The sequence below is a fragment of the Furipterus horrens genome, unplaced genomic scaffold (genome assembly GCF_987537825.1).
Source record: "Furipterus horrens unplaced genomic scaffold, mFurHor1.1.pri manual_scaffold_5, whole genome shotgun sequence".
NCBI lineage: Eukaryota > Metazoa > Chordata > Mammalia > Chiroptera > Furipteridae > Furipterus > Furipterus horrens.
The window spans coordinates 36760528-36779891 of record NW_028327175.1 but is presented as its reverse complement, the minus strand read 5'-3'; the positions used below and the strand labels follow the sequence as shown (position 1 = coordinate 36779891).

The window sequence follows — 19364 nt, the reverse complement described above, 5'->3', positions numbered from 1 at the left end:
GCCAGGCAAGGAAGGGAGAGAGGTTGATCAAGGTAAGGGAACGTGCTTAATAAAAGCTACCATCCTGTGATCATGAGTGAGGCTGTAGTATGTAAGAACATGTTGCCTGTCATTATGCAGGGAGTGGTGATAGATAAGGTTGTGAAAGAATTTGCTTTTATCTGTGTCCTTCATACCTAGCCCAGTGCCTCATATTTATTGAGAAAGAAGTTCAAAGGTTAGTAAGTGAAGAGTTTCTTTTTTACTGGGCAGTAGTTAAGCAGTAATCATCCCACCTCTGTTCCTGAGTTAAAGTGGCTCAGTCATTTCCCACATCAGATGAGCTGTGGTTAAGTATAACACAAGCGCCGCAATGCAAGGGCTGTAACAAGCACAGGGTTTGGAGTGAGGCAGGCCTGGGTTTGAATCTCAGCTCTGAGTTCCTACTACCCATGTGATCTTAGGCAAATTGCTTACACTCTGAACCTCTGTGTCCTCATCTGCAAAGTAAGGATATTCACATTTCTGTCTTGAAGGTATCTTAGGTCTCACTAGACCAGGGCTCAGCAAACTTGTTCTGTGAAGGGCCAGTTTGTGGGTCAGATAACCTTCATCACAGCTGCCTGACTGCTGAGCACATGTAAGGGATTGGGGATGACTGTGTTCCAGTATAACTTTTACTTATTAAAGGAGGTGGTGAGATTTGGCCTGCAGACCGTGGTTGCTTACTTCTGCACTAGACTAAGTTTCTTGAGGGCAAGAACTGGTATTAATTCTTGTATCTCTGTTATCTAGTGGTATCTGATATGTAGTAGGCACTTACATTGTTTGAAGTGAGTGAAGTCATCACACATAGATGAGTGTAAATTAGTAGAAGATTCTGTTAGTTCAGGCCCTCTGCGAAGAGAAAGGAGATGCCAAGATGGACCTAGGTAATGGAAGTGATTTAATGCCAGGGTTCTGGGACACCTGGAAAGGATAAAGGGAAAAGGAGTAGGAATTGGGGTGAGCCTTCAGATTGTGATTCAGGTGTGAGCTCTGTGAAATAGAGGGGGGAAAGAATTGGGTAGGAAGGGTCTCAGACCACAGGGCGCAGTTCTGAGAAGTCTTGGCCAGGCTGATGGGGGAGTCCTTGGGCAGAAGTTGCCTGCTAGAAGAGTCCTGTGTCTTCTTTTGGGATTGGCTTGGCTTCGGAGCCCCCACTGTGTTCATTCATGTGCTGGAAGCTTCCTGCAAGAAACGTGAAAGTTTCAGCAGCTAGAGACTAGAGCCTTTTGGGTTCTTGAAGGGAGAGATGGGCTGTGCACCTCCATGGCCAGCGCAGTTCCTTTCTCGTGCTGCCCAGATCTGCCACACGTGTTCATGGGGAGCGAAGTCTAGGAGAAGGACATGTACTGGGAAGAATACAGTCCCTTTTGCTGGTTTCATGGCTATAGCTAGTGTTCATCCATTCCCCCTCACCTCTCCATTATAAATTTCTTCACCTTCACCAGTCACCTTGGCGGGCTTTGGCTGGCTTACCTCATAGTGTGACCCTGTAGTTAATTTCTGAGACTTGGAACTCTTGACAGTCATGCATTTATCAGGCTGGTGTTTCTGCACATGCCCATTCGCAGTTACGATGGGACAAGGAGGCCCCAAGAACTTCGCAGGTATTCCTGCCTCAGTGGGGTTAGATCAGCCTGCCCTTTTTCTGCTGGTTAGGAACAGTTGCCACTGCCATGCTGGTGATTCCTCCTCTTGCCTGCTGCTCCCTGCCACGAGGAGTCCAAAGTGCCCTGCTGTTTCCTAGCAAGAGTACTTGCTCAGGACCTCTAGCTGTGGGACAGCGTCCCTGAGGAGGTGGTAAGTACAGCAATCCCTGCATCCACCCTGTTGTTGCTGGCCTCCTTTCATTATGTATATGAGACAGAGCACCGTATAGACAGAGTCCTGTCTGCCCCACTTGTCTCCAGTACAGCGCTGTAGGTTTGTAACAAGTCTTAAATCTTTTGGTGCCTCCCCCAACTTTGTTCTCTTTCAAAATTGTTTTGGGTATTCTAGTTCTTTTGCCTTTTCGTATAAATTTTTGAATCAACTTTTTTAGTTCTAAAAAAATTTGAGATTTTGAGTAAAATTGCATGGAATCTGTAGGTCAGTTTGCAGAGATTTGGCAAATGAACAGAATTGAGTCTTCCAAATCATGAATATTGTACATCATTCAGTTTATTTAGATTTTTAGTCTCAGCAGTGTTTTGTAGCTTTACATACACAGACTCTGCAACAGAAGAAAATATATAAACCACCTGAGACTTCTAACAGGTGTGCAAGATTCACAGGGAAAACTACCACCATTTAATTTACAATGGCGCCAAAAACCATGAACTACTTAGATCTAAATCTAACAAAACTTGTGCAGAATTTATTTTCTAGATAGTTACTGCTAATTTACAGTAGTAGTGGTTTTCAGATTGGATCACATCTCTCCCCTCCTTAAAAGTACTCATTTGATCCTTTACTCATAATGGAATCTTTATTCACATGGAATAAGGAGTGATTTTTGAGCTGGGAGTTCAAAGGCTTCCTTAGGTTGACAATTATTTTTCTTATCTCTCATTCTTCTTCCCTGGAACACTTTATGTTCCTGATAGACCTTCTAGCAGTATTGTGAAATGTAATATGGGTTTCTGGGAAATTGCAGCCTCAGAGAGGTCAGCTCCTGCAATAATCACTACCTGCCTAGCTTTTTTATACAAAGGTGTTGGATTACTTAACAAAGGCAAAGAGGCAGACTCAGGCTGGCAAAAGCTGTAGATGCTGCAAATTTCTGCTGATGCCAAAGAAGTAATTTCAGTATATATTATGGAAACGAGTTTAAGTCATTGAGTCCTCTGTCATTTATTGGTGAAATTTATTAAAATTATAAACTTTGTTTTCCTTATGGGTTAGATGCTCTAGAATATTTTTATTGATTGATTAGATAATGAATTCTAATTTGTTTCAAGTAAATTTATCAAAGGATAGTAGTTCTAGTATAGATTATTTTCTAATTTTTTTTTTTTTTTTTTGCAACCGGTATTTGGCAATGGAGGTGGCAATAGGAGACCTGGGTTGTTTTGTTAGATAATTAGCTGTGGTCAGTATCTTTTCTGGCCTCAGTGTACAAATGTGGAGTTTGTACTAAATCATTTCTAAGGGGCATTTGATTCTGGAAACCATATCATGTTAGGATTAAATTAATAATTTATAAAGCAAAAACAAATATAGCCCACTAGAGGGAGCTCTCTTCTTTTTAATGTTCTCAAACAATTTTATTGAAAAGTTGATCTTTCAAAGAAGAATGTATAAACTGTAGCTGAACAACTTATAAGAATGATAAAATGAACACCTGTTTATTAACAGTTTGCATTTTTTCCTCAGAGGTCATTAGTGTCCTGATTTCTGTCTTAATCATACCCTTGCTTCTCTTTATTTATTTTAACACTTAGGCTTGTTTCCTTAAACAATATATTGATTTGTTTCTGAAATATTTTGTTCTTTTGAGTTTTATATAAAAAATATAAAAGAGTGTTCTTCTCTGACTTGTTCTTTTATTTCTTAAGATTTTTGAGATTTATCCATGTTGGTTGATATGTTTATAGTTTATGGGATTTTGTCATCTATATTCTATTGTGTTATATCAGTATACCACAATCTGTTTATCTGTTTTCCTGTTAGTGGTGATTTGGGTTGCTTTCAGTATTTTGCTTTTATGCTTCTATAAACATTTATGGATATGTTGCATTTTGCACATATTGAGGTTTCTCGGATACCTTAGAGTGGAATTAGTTTAGAGGATATGTATGTGTTCAACTTTACTAGGTAGTGGCAAACTGTTTTCCATAGTGGATATGCTAATTTTTATTTCAGTAGTAGAAAATGTTTGATATTGACTGGCTTAAATTTTTGCCATTCTGTTAAATATGAAATGCTATCTCCTTGTGATATTATTTTGATGGCTTCACGTGTTATATTTTGCTCTTTTTTTTTTTTTTTTTTGTAAAAAATTTTGAAAAAGCTCATCTGGCAGTTTGCCCTTTACCCATACGCCATCAGCTGGCCCAGAGAATTCACTTCCAGGATGGCTTCTTTCTCTGCTCACAAAAATGGTGATTGTCGGCGTCTAAGAAACAGGGTTGGATTTCTTTAAGCCAGGCTCTACTTACCAACTAGGGTAACATGACTGGCTTTGGAGTTTAATTTGTGTTTTGGAATCATTTGGAAATAACTGCCTTGGTAACTTAAATACCAAAAATTTAAGCTATCTTTCAGTTTGTTTATCTTTAACTTGATTTAATGATTTGCAGACCTCATTTTTTTCTTACTGACTCAAAACTGACCTTTCAAATAAAGCACGGTTATTGGGTGTTCTTTTCGTTGAAGATAAAACTCAGCTTCTCTCCATCAGTCATCTTTTTTCAAGTTTATCATGACTGCTTCTGGAATGTTTCTTCATAGTACACTCTTTATTTGTGATTCTCTTGATTGACCTTGATAAAACTTTCCTTGTGAACTATAGACATTTTGAAATTTTTTATTTCTGCATTTGCATTAGGAATATGATCTTTATATTTTATTTGAACTATTTTTTCTAAGGATATCATGTACAAAATTTTAAGCCTTTATTTTGGCTTAACTAAATCAAAAGTTAAAATAAAAAGTTAATTGTCAACATTAAGAATTAGAATTTTTTCATTGCTTTATCAATGCAATGTAATATAGTTTATTGTTTTTTAACAAGCTAACAGAAAAAGACCCTCTAAGGAAAATACATATTAATTACTTTTCTGTTGTTCTTTATCAGGTATGATCTAGACCAGTTTTAAGAGAGTTAGATTGTATTTAGGCTTATATGTGTTAGTTCAGGAGTGATGCTGTTGATACCTAGGAGTATTAGGGACAGAGTTATTTAAAGGCAGAATAAGGACATTTAGATGGATTTCTAGATGGAAGCTTCAATCTCAGTGTGAAGTGTTGGATATTCCAGGGAAGGAAGATTAATCTTTTTTAGAAGTAGTTATAAAAATGACTATTGGGTCAAATGATTTTGGTTCTAAAATATGCTTCCTTAGCAGGTATTACTGAGGATTTATCAATAATTCTATTTGCATACTTACCTACAAATTTCAGCTGGAGGTATGGGGCAGTCAGGACCTTGAGCTAAGTGAAAGAAATGGCTTACCCAAGCATCCCATTAAGAACATATTTAATCATGAAATTCAAATGATAAGAGGACAAGTTTTATTTATTTAAAAATCTGTCAGGCTCGGTGGCATGCATGTCCCTCTGGCTGTCCCACCGAGAGGGGACAGCCCCAGGCCTGGGTTCCTGCTCCCCATGTAGGGATTCGGTGACTCCTGATGGCTGGGGAGGCACGCTGATGGGAGGAGGAAGAGCGCATCCAGGTGCTACTGCCTGGTGACTGGCCCTCAGGGGGTTGCACGGGAGGCGTGATCACCCTGGGGGCTCTTGAGCCTCTTCCCCATCCCTCCCCTGACCCCACCTCCCACCTCCCATCTCCCACCTCCCACAATGGCTCTGAAGAGAATCCACAAGAAATTGAGTGACCTGGGACAGGAACCCACCACCCACCCCAGCACAGTGTTCTGCAGGTCCTTTTGGAGACATGTTTCATTGGCAAGCCACAATAATGAGGACAAATGATGGTCCCTGTCAGAGTGGAGTATTTTTCTTGACAATTCATTTCCTAACAGATTACTCCTTCAAACTGCCTAAGATTGCATTTACAACAAGAATATATCGTTCAAATATTAACAGGAATGGCAGCATTTGTCTTGATTTTCTGTGGTCACTGTGGTCTCTAGCACTAACTTTCAAAAGTACACTTGTCCATCTGTTCTCTGTTATGTCATCCTAATCCAGATGATCCCTTAGTGCCCGAGAGTGCTCGGGTCTACAATCGTCGTCGTCGTCGTTGGCAGCCGTCCGTCTCGAGAGACGATGGTGTAGCTTCTTAAGAGTCTATCTGCACCGCCGAGAATGGCTGTGCAGTCCGACTCGGGAGTGACACGGTATCTGTCTCCTCCCGTGTTGAATCGACATCTTGCGATGTCGCTGGAGTGTCCTCTCCAGTGAAGCTGAAGCTACAGAGCCTGGGCAGGGTGATATGGAGGGTCTGCTGTTGCCCATGCAGCAGACCCCCCCTCTCTTCGCAGCTGAAGGATCCAAGGGAAAGACGGAGTCGATACAGCTTGGGTTCAGGTGCGCCGCAGGAGTTGCCGGTGTTGACTACAACGTCAAACCGCCTTAGGGACTCCGGCTCCGGATTTTCTGTCGGGGTTTACTCCCTTAGCCTTTCCCCTGAAGAGGTATGCCGCAAGGCAGCGGAGGTTTTTTGGAGTCAGAGTTTTCCTTCTCTGATGTGCCCTGACTGGAAGATCGAACCAGCGACACTTAGCTCGCAGGCCGACGCTCAATCCACTGAGCCAAACCAGCCACTTGGCTCACACTCAGGTCTCTCCAATTTCAATGCCATGTTCTTTACTACTCCTAAACATCATACTTCTGTGAGTCTGTTTCCTTATTCATTCATTCACCAAATATTTGCTGAGCACCTACTAGGTGCTAGGCACTCTGCTGCTGATGTGGGCAAACAAGACAGACGAAGTCCCTGCTATTACAGTGTTTTCAATCTCCTACTAATCTGTAAAAGGAGTTTTCATCCCTCTCTCAGAGTTGCTGTAGGGATTAGGTGTGCCTGGTACACAGTAAGTGCTCAATAAATGTAAGCTCCTGGTTTCCTTTATCCCCAAGAGCTGGTAGCTTCATATTCACTTATATGGGGGAGAACTGTTGGAGCCAATTCTGAGAAGTGGACATGTTCTCCTAGAAAGAGGCATTGCTGCATGCTCCTTAAAATTCATGCAACCCATGCCCTATTAACCCAGCTGAGCAAATGCTCATTTTCCTAGCCTCTGTGGGGAAGACTCAGGCTCTTGCTCCATTCTGTCCATTCTGCCTTCTTACACTCTCATCAACTTCCACATTCTAGCCAGTATCTCAGACTATACATGAGTCGGGTCTACAATACTGATAGAGAAAAGTACCACAGAATAGCTCAGGAATGGACTCAGAAGTATGCATTGTAATTAAAGAAATTATTGGATAACCTCTACAAATAACGGTAGGGGAACTCTGAAAGAGAAAAGTCCTTTTGCTTTCCATTTGACTGTTTGCTATGAGCCCATGCCTCACCTTTTGCTGCGCACACATTCCGCAGTGCTGTGTGTTGTACATACTTGTTACAACAAACTAGAAATACTGCACTTCTGTACCAGCATTGCCTCCTAGCAGCGAAGTATGCCTGTGACAAGCCAGTTCTCCAGGTGTAACCTAAGTTTGGGCCTAAATGCTTTCCTTTTGACTTAAATTTAGATAATGGCAAGGTGAAGGCTGGTGGGAACCACGTGTGCTTGGATGGGGAACAAAAGCTCCACTGACCTGTAGGAGATGGTTTTAAATGGAATACTTTTACTCTCAAAACACATATTAAAAAGAGGGGGTGAGGCTGGATAAAAGAAGGTGAAGGGATTAGCTAAAGAACATACGCATAGCCCACGGACACAGACAATAGTGTGGTGAAGGCCTGGGGAAGAGGACTGGGAGCTGGGTGAAGGCGGGCAAAGAGGGGAAAATGGGGAGACATCTGTAATAGTGTCAACAATAAAAAAGTAAACAACAACAACAAAAGCAGATATGAAAACCAAGGCAAAGAACATGAATCTGTTTCTGTGTTCATTTTGTACTGAAGGACCTACGCCTTGGGTGAAAGTTATGACCAACCAGATTAAAATCTACCCACATCCTATAGTTTAAGGTCTAAGTTTAACTCGATTGGAGCTGTTAGTACGTAAAGTGTGATGGGCTTTGTTTCTACTTTTTTACATCACGCGACCCTTTAACCCTCGTCCTTTCAGCCCGCTTCCTCTCTTATGCTCTTACTTTTCTTATGTTTTTAACTGCTTAGGTCTCTCTGGATGTAAGGGTGAAAATTCATTTGATGGAGATACTTGTATATATTTAAAGATCCTGTGGCTTCTCTGGAGCTTGTACGTTCAAAAATGGTTAATCTGTGTAATAAACTGATTACTGCAGCAATTAGAAAATGTGTCACACCTTTAAAAAATAAATATTATTTGATGGGCATGATGAAGAATATTTTTTTAAATTTATATATTGTTGGGCATAATTAGCCATGTATAATGACTTGATTAATTATGAAGTCATTTATTATATGAAGTTTGCTGTTATGTAAATTCTCAAGGATATAAGTAGTGAATGTTGTTAAAATATCTGTGTCTTCCACTGACAATAATAATAGTATAATAGTTTTCTTCTTGGTTTTCAGATTTCCTCCTTCCTCACCCCTGAAACCATATCCAAAGAGGCCCCCATGCCAAAGGGATATTATTCAATTTCCACAATGGAATGACCCCGCACCAGGCACTTCACAAGAGAACATCCCAGTGAGGCCAGTTGTAATGGTAAGTGTCACTACTAAAAGGCCGAGGGCTAGCAGAGGGAGAAATAAGTGGTAGTGTGTGAACCACCAGGCTTGGTCCAGTTCTCTCTGGTCTGAAAGTACTTTAAAATAGTATCTTACCTGTCAGTAGCTGAGAGACCAATAACAAAGAAAAACTGGGTTTTGCATTTTTTTACTCTTGCCTGTTGACATTTTGATGAAATATATATGTTGAGACCAAGCAGTTTTCTCTTAAAACTCCCTTATCTTCTTTTCCTTTTTGTTCTCTAATTTGCTCTTTTCCCTGTTTGTCTCCTCCTTCTGAACTTTATTACCAGTTGAGAGTGAGAAGGTTGAGACATGGAGTGTTGTAGAGTGAGACCTATATTAAATATGAGCAAAGGAAGTCCTGGCAGGGTGACTTACTTAGTTGGAGATATCACCCTGTACACCAAAAGGTTGTGGGTCAGGGCACCCATCTAGGTTGTGGGTTCAATCCCCAGTTGGGGAGTGTATGGGAGGAAACCGATCGATGTTTTTCACATCGATGTCCCCCTACCCGTCTAAAATCAATAAACATATCCTCAGGTGAGGATTTAAAAAATATATATACATGAACAAAAGCAGCATCTGCTAGTCTTGGAAAATCTAAGCTTAGTGTACAATGAACTTCTTTTTGGGGGACATACTTTTTCTTTGAAATATCCCCAATAAAGACTACCAATATTGAAATAATGCTTAAAAATATAAAATACAGAGAACAATTTTGTATGGCAGTTTTTCAGAATTGGAATAACACCAATGTTTGAAGTAAATCTAGTCTTATAGAACTTGGTGTCCAGTTTGTACTTTTGTTTGCAAAGATTTGATGTAAGCATTTTTTGGCAATGTAATTAAAAGAAAAGAGTTATCTGAAGAGGTTGTATTATATCTCAGAGGAAATAGTTAAGCAGCTTAGGCTTTACCAAAGATAATTTAGTAGAAAGTGACACTGTTGACAGAAATGGGCACTCAGCAAGGGCTTGCAGATATGTCAGGGAGAGTGATGAATTTGGTTTTAAATATGTTTGATGATAAAGTTGGGTTGTATTAAATGGAACTGTCTAACAGGCAGATGGAGACAAGGGCACAGGAACCTAGAGGCGAGGTCATATATGGACGTCATTAAGGTATTCCCTCAACAAAGATTTATTAAGTGTCTATTGTGTATCATGCATTATGCTAGGCTCTACAGATAGAGTGAGATGTGATACAGATTTGCTCTGAAATGGCTCATAGTCTAGGAATGTGTGCTCTGGAGCCACACTGTTAGGTTTGAATCTTGGCTCCTCCACTTACTAGCCATTTGAGCTTGTTTCTGTTTCATTTGCTGTGTTTGTGTCTCAGTTTTCTTTTCGGTGGAAGTGGGATGGTAATACCCTTCTGGGGTAGGGTTGTTGTCATAATCAAGTAAGTTCACATAGGGACTCAGTAACTTAAGAGCTATTTTTATTATTAATGTATTTACTAGAATTGTTTACAGGCAGGGAGAAAAGAAAAAATTACCCACAATATCCAGAGAGACTTAATATTAACATTTTTATTGGGTATCTCTGAGCTGTAGTTTTCTCCTTGCCACCTCCAGCTGTCCTTGTGGAGTTCCTGTTTCACTTGCCTTTTGCCGATGCCTGTGATGTGGGGGCTGCTATTCAACATTGTACTTATTTGATCTTTACTTATAAAAAATAGAGATTCTTGAAATTAATATAATTTTATTCTAAACAGTCATTTAATTTGGACAGCGAGTGAATTTGGATAGCTATTCCTCTACTTAATTCTGAAATAATAAGTTTTATTTCATTGTTACTTCACTGATTATTCGGAACTCCCACAGGAAATATCATGCTTATTGTCATAGTTCTTTGCCGTTCTTGATTACTCATTTATAATATGACCTGATTTTTAAGAGTTATACTTTCTCTACAGTCCATACAAAGAAAGTTAGTCTGTATTTCTTGTTATTATTTTAAATCAAATTACAAATAACCAAATTAAATAAACTTGTCATAAAACCTTAAGCATTCTCTATTGAAGTATTTATTCTCTTTCTTTTTACTGTCCTCCCACCATTAGAATTCTGAGGTGTGGTACAAGCGTCACAGTATTGCTATTGGAGAGGTGCCGGCTTGCCGTCTTGTCTACCGCAGACAGCTGACAGAGGCCAATGTAGAAGAGATATGGAAGTCTATGACATTATCACAGTATGTGCATTTGATATTAATGAGACTTATTAGTGATTTGTTTTCTAATTTGCTTCTCCACTGTTCTCTGCATATTTGGTTTTCTGAACTTATGTATAAAAATCTCAACTTTGCATTATTTGCAGTTATGCTGCTTATCAAACATAATTTAATTGAATCCTGGGTATTTTCTATGTCATTTATATAATAGTTAAGAATACACATGTGAAAGTTTTTAAACTTTCTAGAAACACTGAACTCTTAATGAAACACATAATGGGAAATTTGGTCTTTTAGATATTAGATGTACTATATAGGTAATTAAAGTTAATGATATTATAGCAACATTTTTCCTCTCACAAAGATGTACTAGTAGCAGTTTCTCATTATTGGATAAGCTAATTTTTGTTTTTATAGTATCTTATAAAATTATGTTTTTTGCATTCAGAGTGTTACGTTATTAAATTAGTGAAGCAATACGTCAATGTCAAAAGGATATTTTTCATGTGGGTTCTATCATACTCATTTTCTTGTTGCCCCACAAAGATTGGGTGAAATACATAAAAACAACACATTTTAAAGATTGATTTTTTACAGTGCCAAATTTTTGGGTAAATAACAACTTTTTAAAAAGTAACTAATTAATATAATTATTATTTATTTTTTTAGTTTACAGAAAATCCTTGGCCTAGATTCCTTAGAAGAAGTTTTAGACATCAAACTTGTCAAGTCCAAGTTCATCATACATAATGTATATAGTGTGAGCAAGCAGGGAGTTGTGATCCTTGATGACAAGTCAAGTAAGTGCATAAAAATCAGTTTGTTTCTGGTTGATCAGTATGTTGGCTGCATGGTTCTATCACCTTCTTTTTGATGCTTCTCTAAACCCTAAATAAATTTACCCCTTCATTACACATAACCTCCTGTCACATCCTAATACCTTTTAACTAATTGCTTGGATTAAAGAAATGTTGTAGAATGATGAATACTCAGGAGTGAAAACCTCAGTAAAATCCATCCAGAGACTAGTTCAGTGTTTGCTACACTGGGCATTAAGTGGTTCTGTGTTATCCCTGGAAAAATCCCTTAAAAGTGAGTAGATTTAAGACCTACCAGAAAGCTTGAGTCAGTTTTCAGGTGGATCCTGGGGTCTGATTGATTTTAGGCTCTCACTTTTTGTGTTAGTATCTCTGTGTCAGGTTTCCTGGGATACTCTTGGTTTATGTTATTATTTTCTTTTTATAAAGGTAACTTTTTAAATATTGAAGGTGTTTTAATTTTTTAGTGCCTTTTTTTCCCAAGCCAGTGTACAAATCAGAAAATAAAAAATGACATTTAGCAGGCACCTATCCTGGTTTTTGATTTGGCAAAATATGGTCACAGTACATGGATTGTGTAGGAATCACACTGATTTTACAACCTCTTTCCACTGGATAAGGGATGGACTATAATTGAATGGGCTCTTTGATTGGTTCTTCCTTTACTTCAAACCCTTGACCCTAGGAGTTAGCTGGAACTAGAATGACCTTTGTTTATGGGAAGGTGGTACAGTACTTTGGGGTTTTATAATTTATTGTTAGAGTTACGGCTGGAGGTTCCTGGCAGCAGACAGCTGTACCAGAGGAGCCTGAGCCGTGGTGAGAGGGGACGAGTTTGCTTAAGACCAAATTTCCTGACAGAAATGTGTCTTTGAAACCTGAAATGCTTCCCCTTCCATAGTCCCTGTATCTGGAATGGAGGACATCAGGAAACAGAAATAGATTTGTGAATTTATGAGTTGTCTGGTTAATACCACATGTAAAATTAAGTTACATAGAAAGAGGGGATTTGGCCTTTTAAATATGTCTGAAATCCTTCACATTCTCTAAGAACAGCAAACATTAATACTTTTAGGTATCAGTCAGATGACCAGTCATCTTTTGGCATATTAAGTAAGTTCTTAAGAAAGAAGAGAACATTTCATAAGACTCAGCTTCATTAGCTCTAACAGTTCAACCAGTGGCTGCTTTTTGCTCAAAGTGAAGATGAAGAAGTGGAAGCATGAGTGCTGGCCCATCTCATCAAATGCCTGTGGCAGGGCTGGGAAGGAAGAAGAGACTCTTCCAAGTGGCTCATCTAGAATTTTTTATAGCAGTGTTAACCATTATTATTTTGAGGCTGTTCTAATATGAATGGCTTATATTAATATGTTAGTAGAACTTTGCCTTAAAACATTTTGAAAATTGAAACGTAAAGTGATACCTATATTGGACTTCGGACATACAGAATTCACCTTTTATTTAAGTGTTTGGTGAACTGATTTTACAGATGCATTTGAAGACTAATATTTTTGATTTTCCTGTTTTTTCTTTGCTTGATATAATTCTTAGGATAATTGATTTGTTTGTTAGTTTTCCTGGAACAAACCATTACATTTCTTCTTGTCACTAAAGCTTTAAAAGTTCATCTTGTACTTAGAATTTTTCAGGCATGATTTATTCAAGCATATGTAATACTGCTGCTGAAGAAAAATTTCTACCTTTTAAATGTTCTGATATGTATATACATGATTTGTGATTGGCAGATAGGTTTCATATTATTTGGGCAGGTACTGCATTCTTATGATACTAACTATGTATGTAATTCCTAGAGTTATATACAATTAAAATGTCTTTTTATTTTTATTTTTCTGCAGAAGAACTTCCTCATTGGGTACTGTCAGCAATGAAGTGTTTGGCAAATTGTAAGTACCAATTGTCTGCCAGTTTTATGAAATTAACAGGTTTATGCTCTAAATTAGAATATATTTTTGCTCAATGGCCCGAACATTGATTTTACACCTGTGAGACTGGTAGTTAATTGTCTTGGGAGCACTGTACTTTTAGTGATACATTTGTCACATGGCGAAAGGGCTGAGTAGAATGCTTTAAAAATATTTTTATGCTTTTATTTTCTAGTGGGTTATTTTTATTCCTCATACATTTTATTCCTAATTACGTCCTATATTTACATCATCAGTTTGCTTAACAGATCCTGTCTCTTATTGGCCTTTAACAGGGTAATAGGTTAAGTAGGAGAGAAATGTTTTAGAAGACTCATCTAACTGGTATGCAGGATGTTTGGAAGGAGAAGAACTTGCATGCAGATAAACAGGAAAGACTTCTGGTAATTTGGATGTATAGTGAAGATGCCTGAATTAGGGTGGTCTCTGAGGTTTTACATAGGCATATGAAGTCTATTTCAGAGGTATGATATCCAGTTTATTGGATATCATAGGCACTGTGAAGCAAGAGTAATTATAGTATTTCACTTAACAATGCTATTTTGGTTGGTGGGGGGGGGGGGTGGCAGGATTTTTGAAAGCTTGACCTAAGAAGGGATTCTAATGGTTAATGGCTTAACTCAAACAAATGATTTAATGAGAATTCTAGTTTTTTTGTTGGACTAATAGTGGTGATCTTTAGTCTCTAGGGCCTTTTGAAACCTCACAGATCACTGCAGAGGTACTTTCTTTCTTCCCTTTTGAGTGAAACTAGTATGTACAGAGACAGGTATATAGTCTTGAATTAGGAGACTGAATTATTTATTTAACTGAAGTTATTTTTGTTTGATTTTAGAATGAAACTGAAATAACTAGCTTGCTGTGGGGGAGCTCAGTGGGAATATACAGAAAATGGTTATATACTATCGTTCTGAATGTGACTAGCCATATAGTAAGTTGTGTGAAGCCCAAAGTTCTGTGTGTTTAACTATTAAGGTAGTCATTGTTTTTTGGTTGACTTTGGAACCTCTGAGATGTAGAGGTCTAAAGTTTTCCCTTGGGAGAGTGATTTTTATTCTTCTTGCTCAATCATTTGAAATCAATTAAATTTAAATTATATCTTTGGCTGGAGTTGGCAGTGACAAGATAGAAGGTATAAATGAGAGGTTAAATTACCCATTTCTGAATTACTGGCAGATTTAGGATTTGGAAGTTGATCAGCAGGGAGTGAACAGGGGAAGCCAGAGTAACAAATCTAGGCTATAATAAGTTGTAAAATGTGTGTGTGTGTGTGTGTGTGTGTGTGTATATAATTGTTGAAACTATTAAGGTGTGGTTATGAATGTTGAATTTTCATTGGTGATCAAAACTTAGTGAAGGGTATGGTTTTCCCTCAAGGAAGATGTTTACATAAAACCACCAAACTTATGCAGAAAGGTCAGAATAACTGAATTTCTCATCAATGAAGAAGAAAGATGTGAAGGCCAACTTAGTAATTTTCTCCATGTGTGTCAGGTGATGGTATATTAGGTGGAAATTCTTGGGGACAGGAACATGTCTCATACGTATCAAGTGTAGTGGATGGTTGGCATATTCCTAAAGATGCTTGTTTATGTATTAAAGAAGAAAAAGTGGTCAAAACGCAAGGTCAGCCTCATGAATAGTTGTATAAAATTATTAATTTTCGCAAATTGTGATTGGTCTCCAAAATTTATTTTGAGTCTATTAAAGTTCTGACCTATTTCTTACCCTTTTTTTTGTTTTTAATGAGTCTAGATTCCCACTGTAGTCCTCTAAAAGGGAACAGAAAGGACAGACTGATTATATGGTATTTTGAAGGCCTACTGCCTTTTTTTCTGTAAATCTGCTGCTCCCCTCTTTCTTTTAAGCCCATCTGCATTTATTATGGGTCGTGTGTACGCAGGCCTGGGTACTTTCATTGTTTACCAGCCTTATGGTTGACCACAGAATGAAAGACTGATGCTGAATAAATATCAAGCCAGGTTAACTGTGTTTTCTTCTTTGTGCATGTAGAGTGCAAGAATTCATCCAGAAATGGATGCAAACAACTCTTACAAAATCTGTCAGGCATAACATTTATAAAATCTATTTTAAAAATTATTCTGAAGTTTAAGATGTTTAAGAAATAAAAGACCTCAGAACTATGGCCTCTTCTTATAGAGATTGCTATGCATTGGCATTTTTAGGGAAACCCTTACCCCCTTTTTGCACATTTTTAGCAAGAATGATGAAATGTTCCCAAAAGGGTACAGTTGCTTAGAATAAACTTCATACTTACCCTGGGAGGAGGAAGTCAAGGTGATGTGTATTGCTTGCTGAGACACATCAAACTAATGACAGTATTTCCATTGACTAAGCCCGCAATATTTTAGAGGGGGGAGCAGGCAAAAATGTTTGCTGCTAGGTTAATGTGGTACCACATATATAGATCTTTTAAAATTTTTATTATTTTTGTCAATCAAATTAAGTTATTTTATAAGAAGTGTACTAGAATATTAAAAGGTAAAAAGTTTTTAGAGAGACCAACAAAAAGCTGTATTCACAGTGTCTCAGTGGTTTGAAATGTGAAGGCCCAGAGTGCTTGTCTTTTTCAAGTCGATCTTCCTCTTTGGTTATTGCAGTTCTCCAGTTTGAATTTCCTTTCAGTTTTTACTGGCTTCATCTTTTATTCTCCTGAGGGTGGAGATCTGTTTGGGTACAGTTGTTAAATCTTGTGTTCTAGCCCCAGATTGGCCAGTGCAATGGAGCTCTTTTCCTCCATGCTAAGATGGAAATGGAGAAGGCTGGCTAAACTGTTCCTCATGGGACCACTTGCCATGTCCCTGAAGGCATGGAGCTCTGGTCTGTCTCTCCACATGGCAGGGTAAATCTGCCGTCTCTGTGTGGATTGTTGGAGGCATTTGCTGCCAGCTCTAGAGAGCAAAGCATTTTTTGTTCCTCTTTGGTCGCAAATACAAGTGGATCTTTGCCCTACTGCTGGCATAGGATAGGATTGGGACAAGGTTTCTTATAGTTACTTCAAATTTGCAACATGACTCTGCTTGATTAACTATCTTTTGATGGTTTGTTGGGGATTAAATAGAGAGTTTTATAATCAGAATGAATTATAAGACACAATGTAAAATCTCCTTTTCAGAATATCTTTAAGAAAAAAGTGTATACATTCTTATCAGTCTGAAATAGTTTAGAGGCAGAAATTAATTGTTTCACTCAACTCTGAGTCTAGAATTTTATAATCTAGCAGTGATAAAATAATGAAAAGCTTTAAAATATCTTCATAACTTCTCTGTTATACGTGTGAGCTAATTGTTATCTTGAGCTAATTGTTATTGTTGTCAACTGTAACGAGATTGGGAAAATATTGAATAATTCAAAGAAAATTATCATTGTTTACAGTGATATGTCAGAAAGACATTTTAAAAATGGAAGTAAGCCAGTGATTTTTCTCATTGTTTTATAATAGATTTCAATTTAGACATAAATCATATTCATGTAAGTAAAATGTATGTCAGTTTATTTAATGTCAATTTTCCCCATGAAAACTTTTCTGATCTTGAATATGCACAGAGACTAATAAAGGTTGTTGTCCTGTTGATATTTCTCTTTCTTTCTATTTCATTCTCTCTCTCTCTTTTTTTTAATAGGGCCTAATTGTTCAGATTGGAAGCAGCCTACATATTTAGGATTTGAAAAAGATGTCTTTAAAACTATAGCAGATTACTATGGTCACTTGAAAGAGCCTCTGCTTACCTTTCATCTCTTTGATGCCTTTGTCAGTGTTTTAGGTAAGTTGGAATATAATGAGCATTTATCTACACTATTGATGTTGAATCATTTCATTTTCACTACCGTGAGACTTCCGTTAGCTGAACTTCCAGAGCATGTTTGAAATAAAAACTGTGATGGGTTACTTGCCCAGTTGGTGTCCTGCTTTCGAAGGAGGAAAAGAAAATGTTTAAGCTATATTATGAAACACAAAGCAAGGGCCACTGATTAGTTCTTAATAAAGAACAATATGTTGTATGTCATTCTTGTACAAAAAAGTGTGACTTTATTGGTAGAGAAAAATGTAAATTTGACATTTACTGTTCATGAGTAAATCTAGTGCTCTGAATGTGACTCCTTGAACTGTCAAGTATAGGAGATGTATTTTCATTTAGAAGTCTAATTTCTTTTTATAAAAGGAACAGATTTTTGTAGACCTATTTGTTAATTGTGACATGTAAAATATAGTAATTTTATCAGTCTCTAAAACTTGTTGCTATTCCTCATGTAGATTTATACTTCAGAATCTACATCCTTAAAAAACATGAAAGGAAAAAATCAACATTATTGCTATAGGTATTTCTGATGTTCTTTCTTCTAGGAAATCAGATTTTCCTTTTGCTGTTACATTGTTTAATAAGTACTGATGTTTTCTTGTCAAAAAGTTTGCTTTAATCACCGAATTTTTGTGTTGGTACCATATTGTGTTATGTAACTTTGTAAGAATTAGCATACTCTGATATTTGAGTACTGTGGGGTTAGCAATCTTCTCCTTTTCTTCTCTTCTTTTTCTTCTTCTTTTCGTCTTTTATTTTCTTCTTGAAAAGTATGGGTGCTGCCATAGTATCCTAACAAAGTATTAACAATATGTGAATAACTTACTTGATCTCATAGCACAGAGCTTTAAAATTTTTAAAGATTTTGTCAGTTTTCTGATAATAACAAACAAAAAGAACAATTATAAATCACGTACATAAGAGTGAGTTTACTTTTTAGAGAGACCAATATTGGGAATAGATGAAGGGATTAGTCCTGTTACTGAGTTTTGAGGCCACTGGGTCTTCTTGGTATTTGGTTTTCAACCAAGGAGGACTGGGGGGTTATGTACTTGTGAATATGCCTAATGATGAATACTTGCTGTTATTTAATATGTGTATGGACTGATTGAGTAGATTTTATTTGTAGCCACTTAACCGCCATTGCGCTACTGGTGGAAGAAGAATTCTAAAGATTGGATTAAAAATCACTTCTTAGATTTTTTTTTTTCTTATTTTCCATTTTTATAATGTCCTATTGTAAAATCATCTGATTTAGAAATGAAAGAACTTAGAACTTAAAAAAATGAAGTCTAATTTGAATCAATTATATTTATGATGTCACTGGTCTGTTATACCACAATTGTTCATTTTGGACTCAGCTAGGAATTAAAGCTGATTATTTCCAAATTGATGTCATAATCAGCCACCCTCTAAAATATTATCTATAGAGGGTTTAGTGTGGAGAACACTAGACAGAATGGAGAATTTCATTGCTCTTGGGTGTTAGCCAGACTAGACTAATGTGTGTGGATGGTCATGATATATTAATTTTCCCTTATCCAGTCCTTCTTAAATGAATATATTTGACACTCTGTGTTGAAAACCATATCCTTATATAGTAAAAGAAGGACATCTTTTCGATTGTGGAAGACCACAATTTATTTATATGGTTTATATGATTAACAAAGATGATCTCATATAGAAATCCTGTTAGAGCCTGTGGGAAAAGATGCCAACTAGAAACTATGTATCTACAAACTAGATGTGTAGGTTGAATCCCAGGAGGGTTAACTCACTCCTTAAACCATACCTTTGACTTACTTTGATTGGAGTAGGATGCCATTAGGTAAGCATTTTAGAGTAGGTAATCAGTCTATTTTGTGTAGAAGCTAAAAACCCTACAGCATTTTCAGTGGAAATGATTTTCAGTTCTATTAATGAATTTCTGTTGAGGTCTATATTTTTACCTCTAGCATAAAGTAATGCTAGCTGATGCTAAAGCTGTGACCCTGAGAGCAGTTAGTCATTGCTGATATATGAAACAGGACTTCTAAGAGTTATTAAAGGGGGGAAGAAGACATTTTGGAGATATAGGACTTAAT

General features: G+C 37.3%; 1 protein-coding gene and 1 pseudogene across 3 annotated transcripts in view; both read left to right on the top strand.

Moving 5' to 3' along the window:
* The window catches only part of DEPDC1B (DEP domain containing 1B), a 68199-nt gene that overhangs the window by 29234 nt on the left and 19601 nt on the right, over window positions 1-19364 (top strand). For 2 of the 3 annotated variants that reach the window (XM_090278931.1, XM_090278930.1), the window contains exons 3-7: window positions 8366-8501; window positions 10592-10719; window positions 11368-11498; window positions 13373-13420; window positions 17104-17244. In XM_090278931.1, the coding sequence (XP_090135057.1) occupies window positions 8366-8501; window positions 10592-10719; window positions 11368-11498; window positions 13373-13420; window positions 17104-17244 (584 nt within the window). The remainder of the gene's footprint in view (window positions 1-8365; window positions 8502-10591; window positions 10720-11367; window positions 11499-13372; window positions 13421-17103; window positions 17245-19364) is intronic. The other variant, XM_090278932.1, reaches the window with a different exon arrangement.
* On the top strand, window positions 5530-7106 carry LOC150008396 (ubiquitin-conjugating enzyme E2 D2-like; annotated as a pseudogene).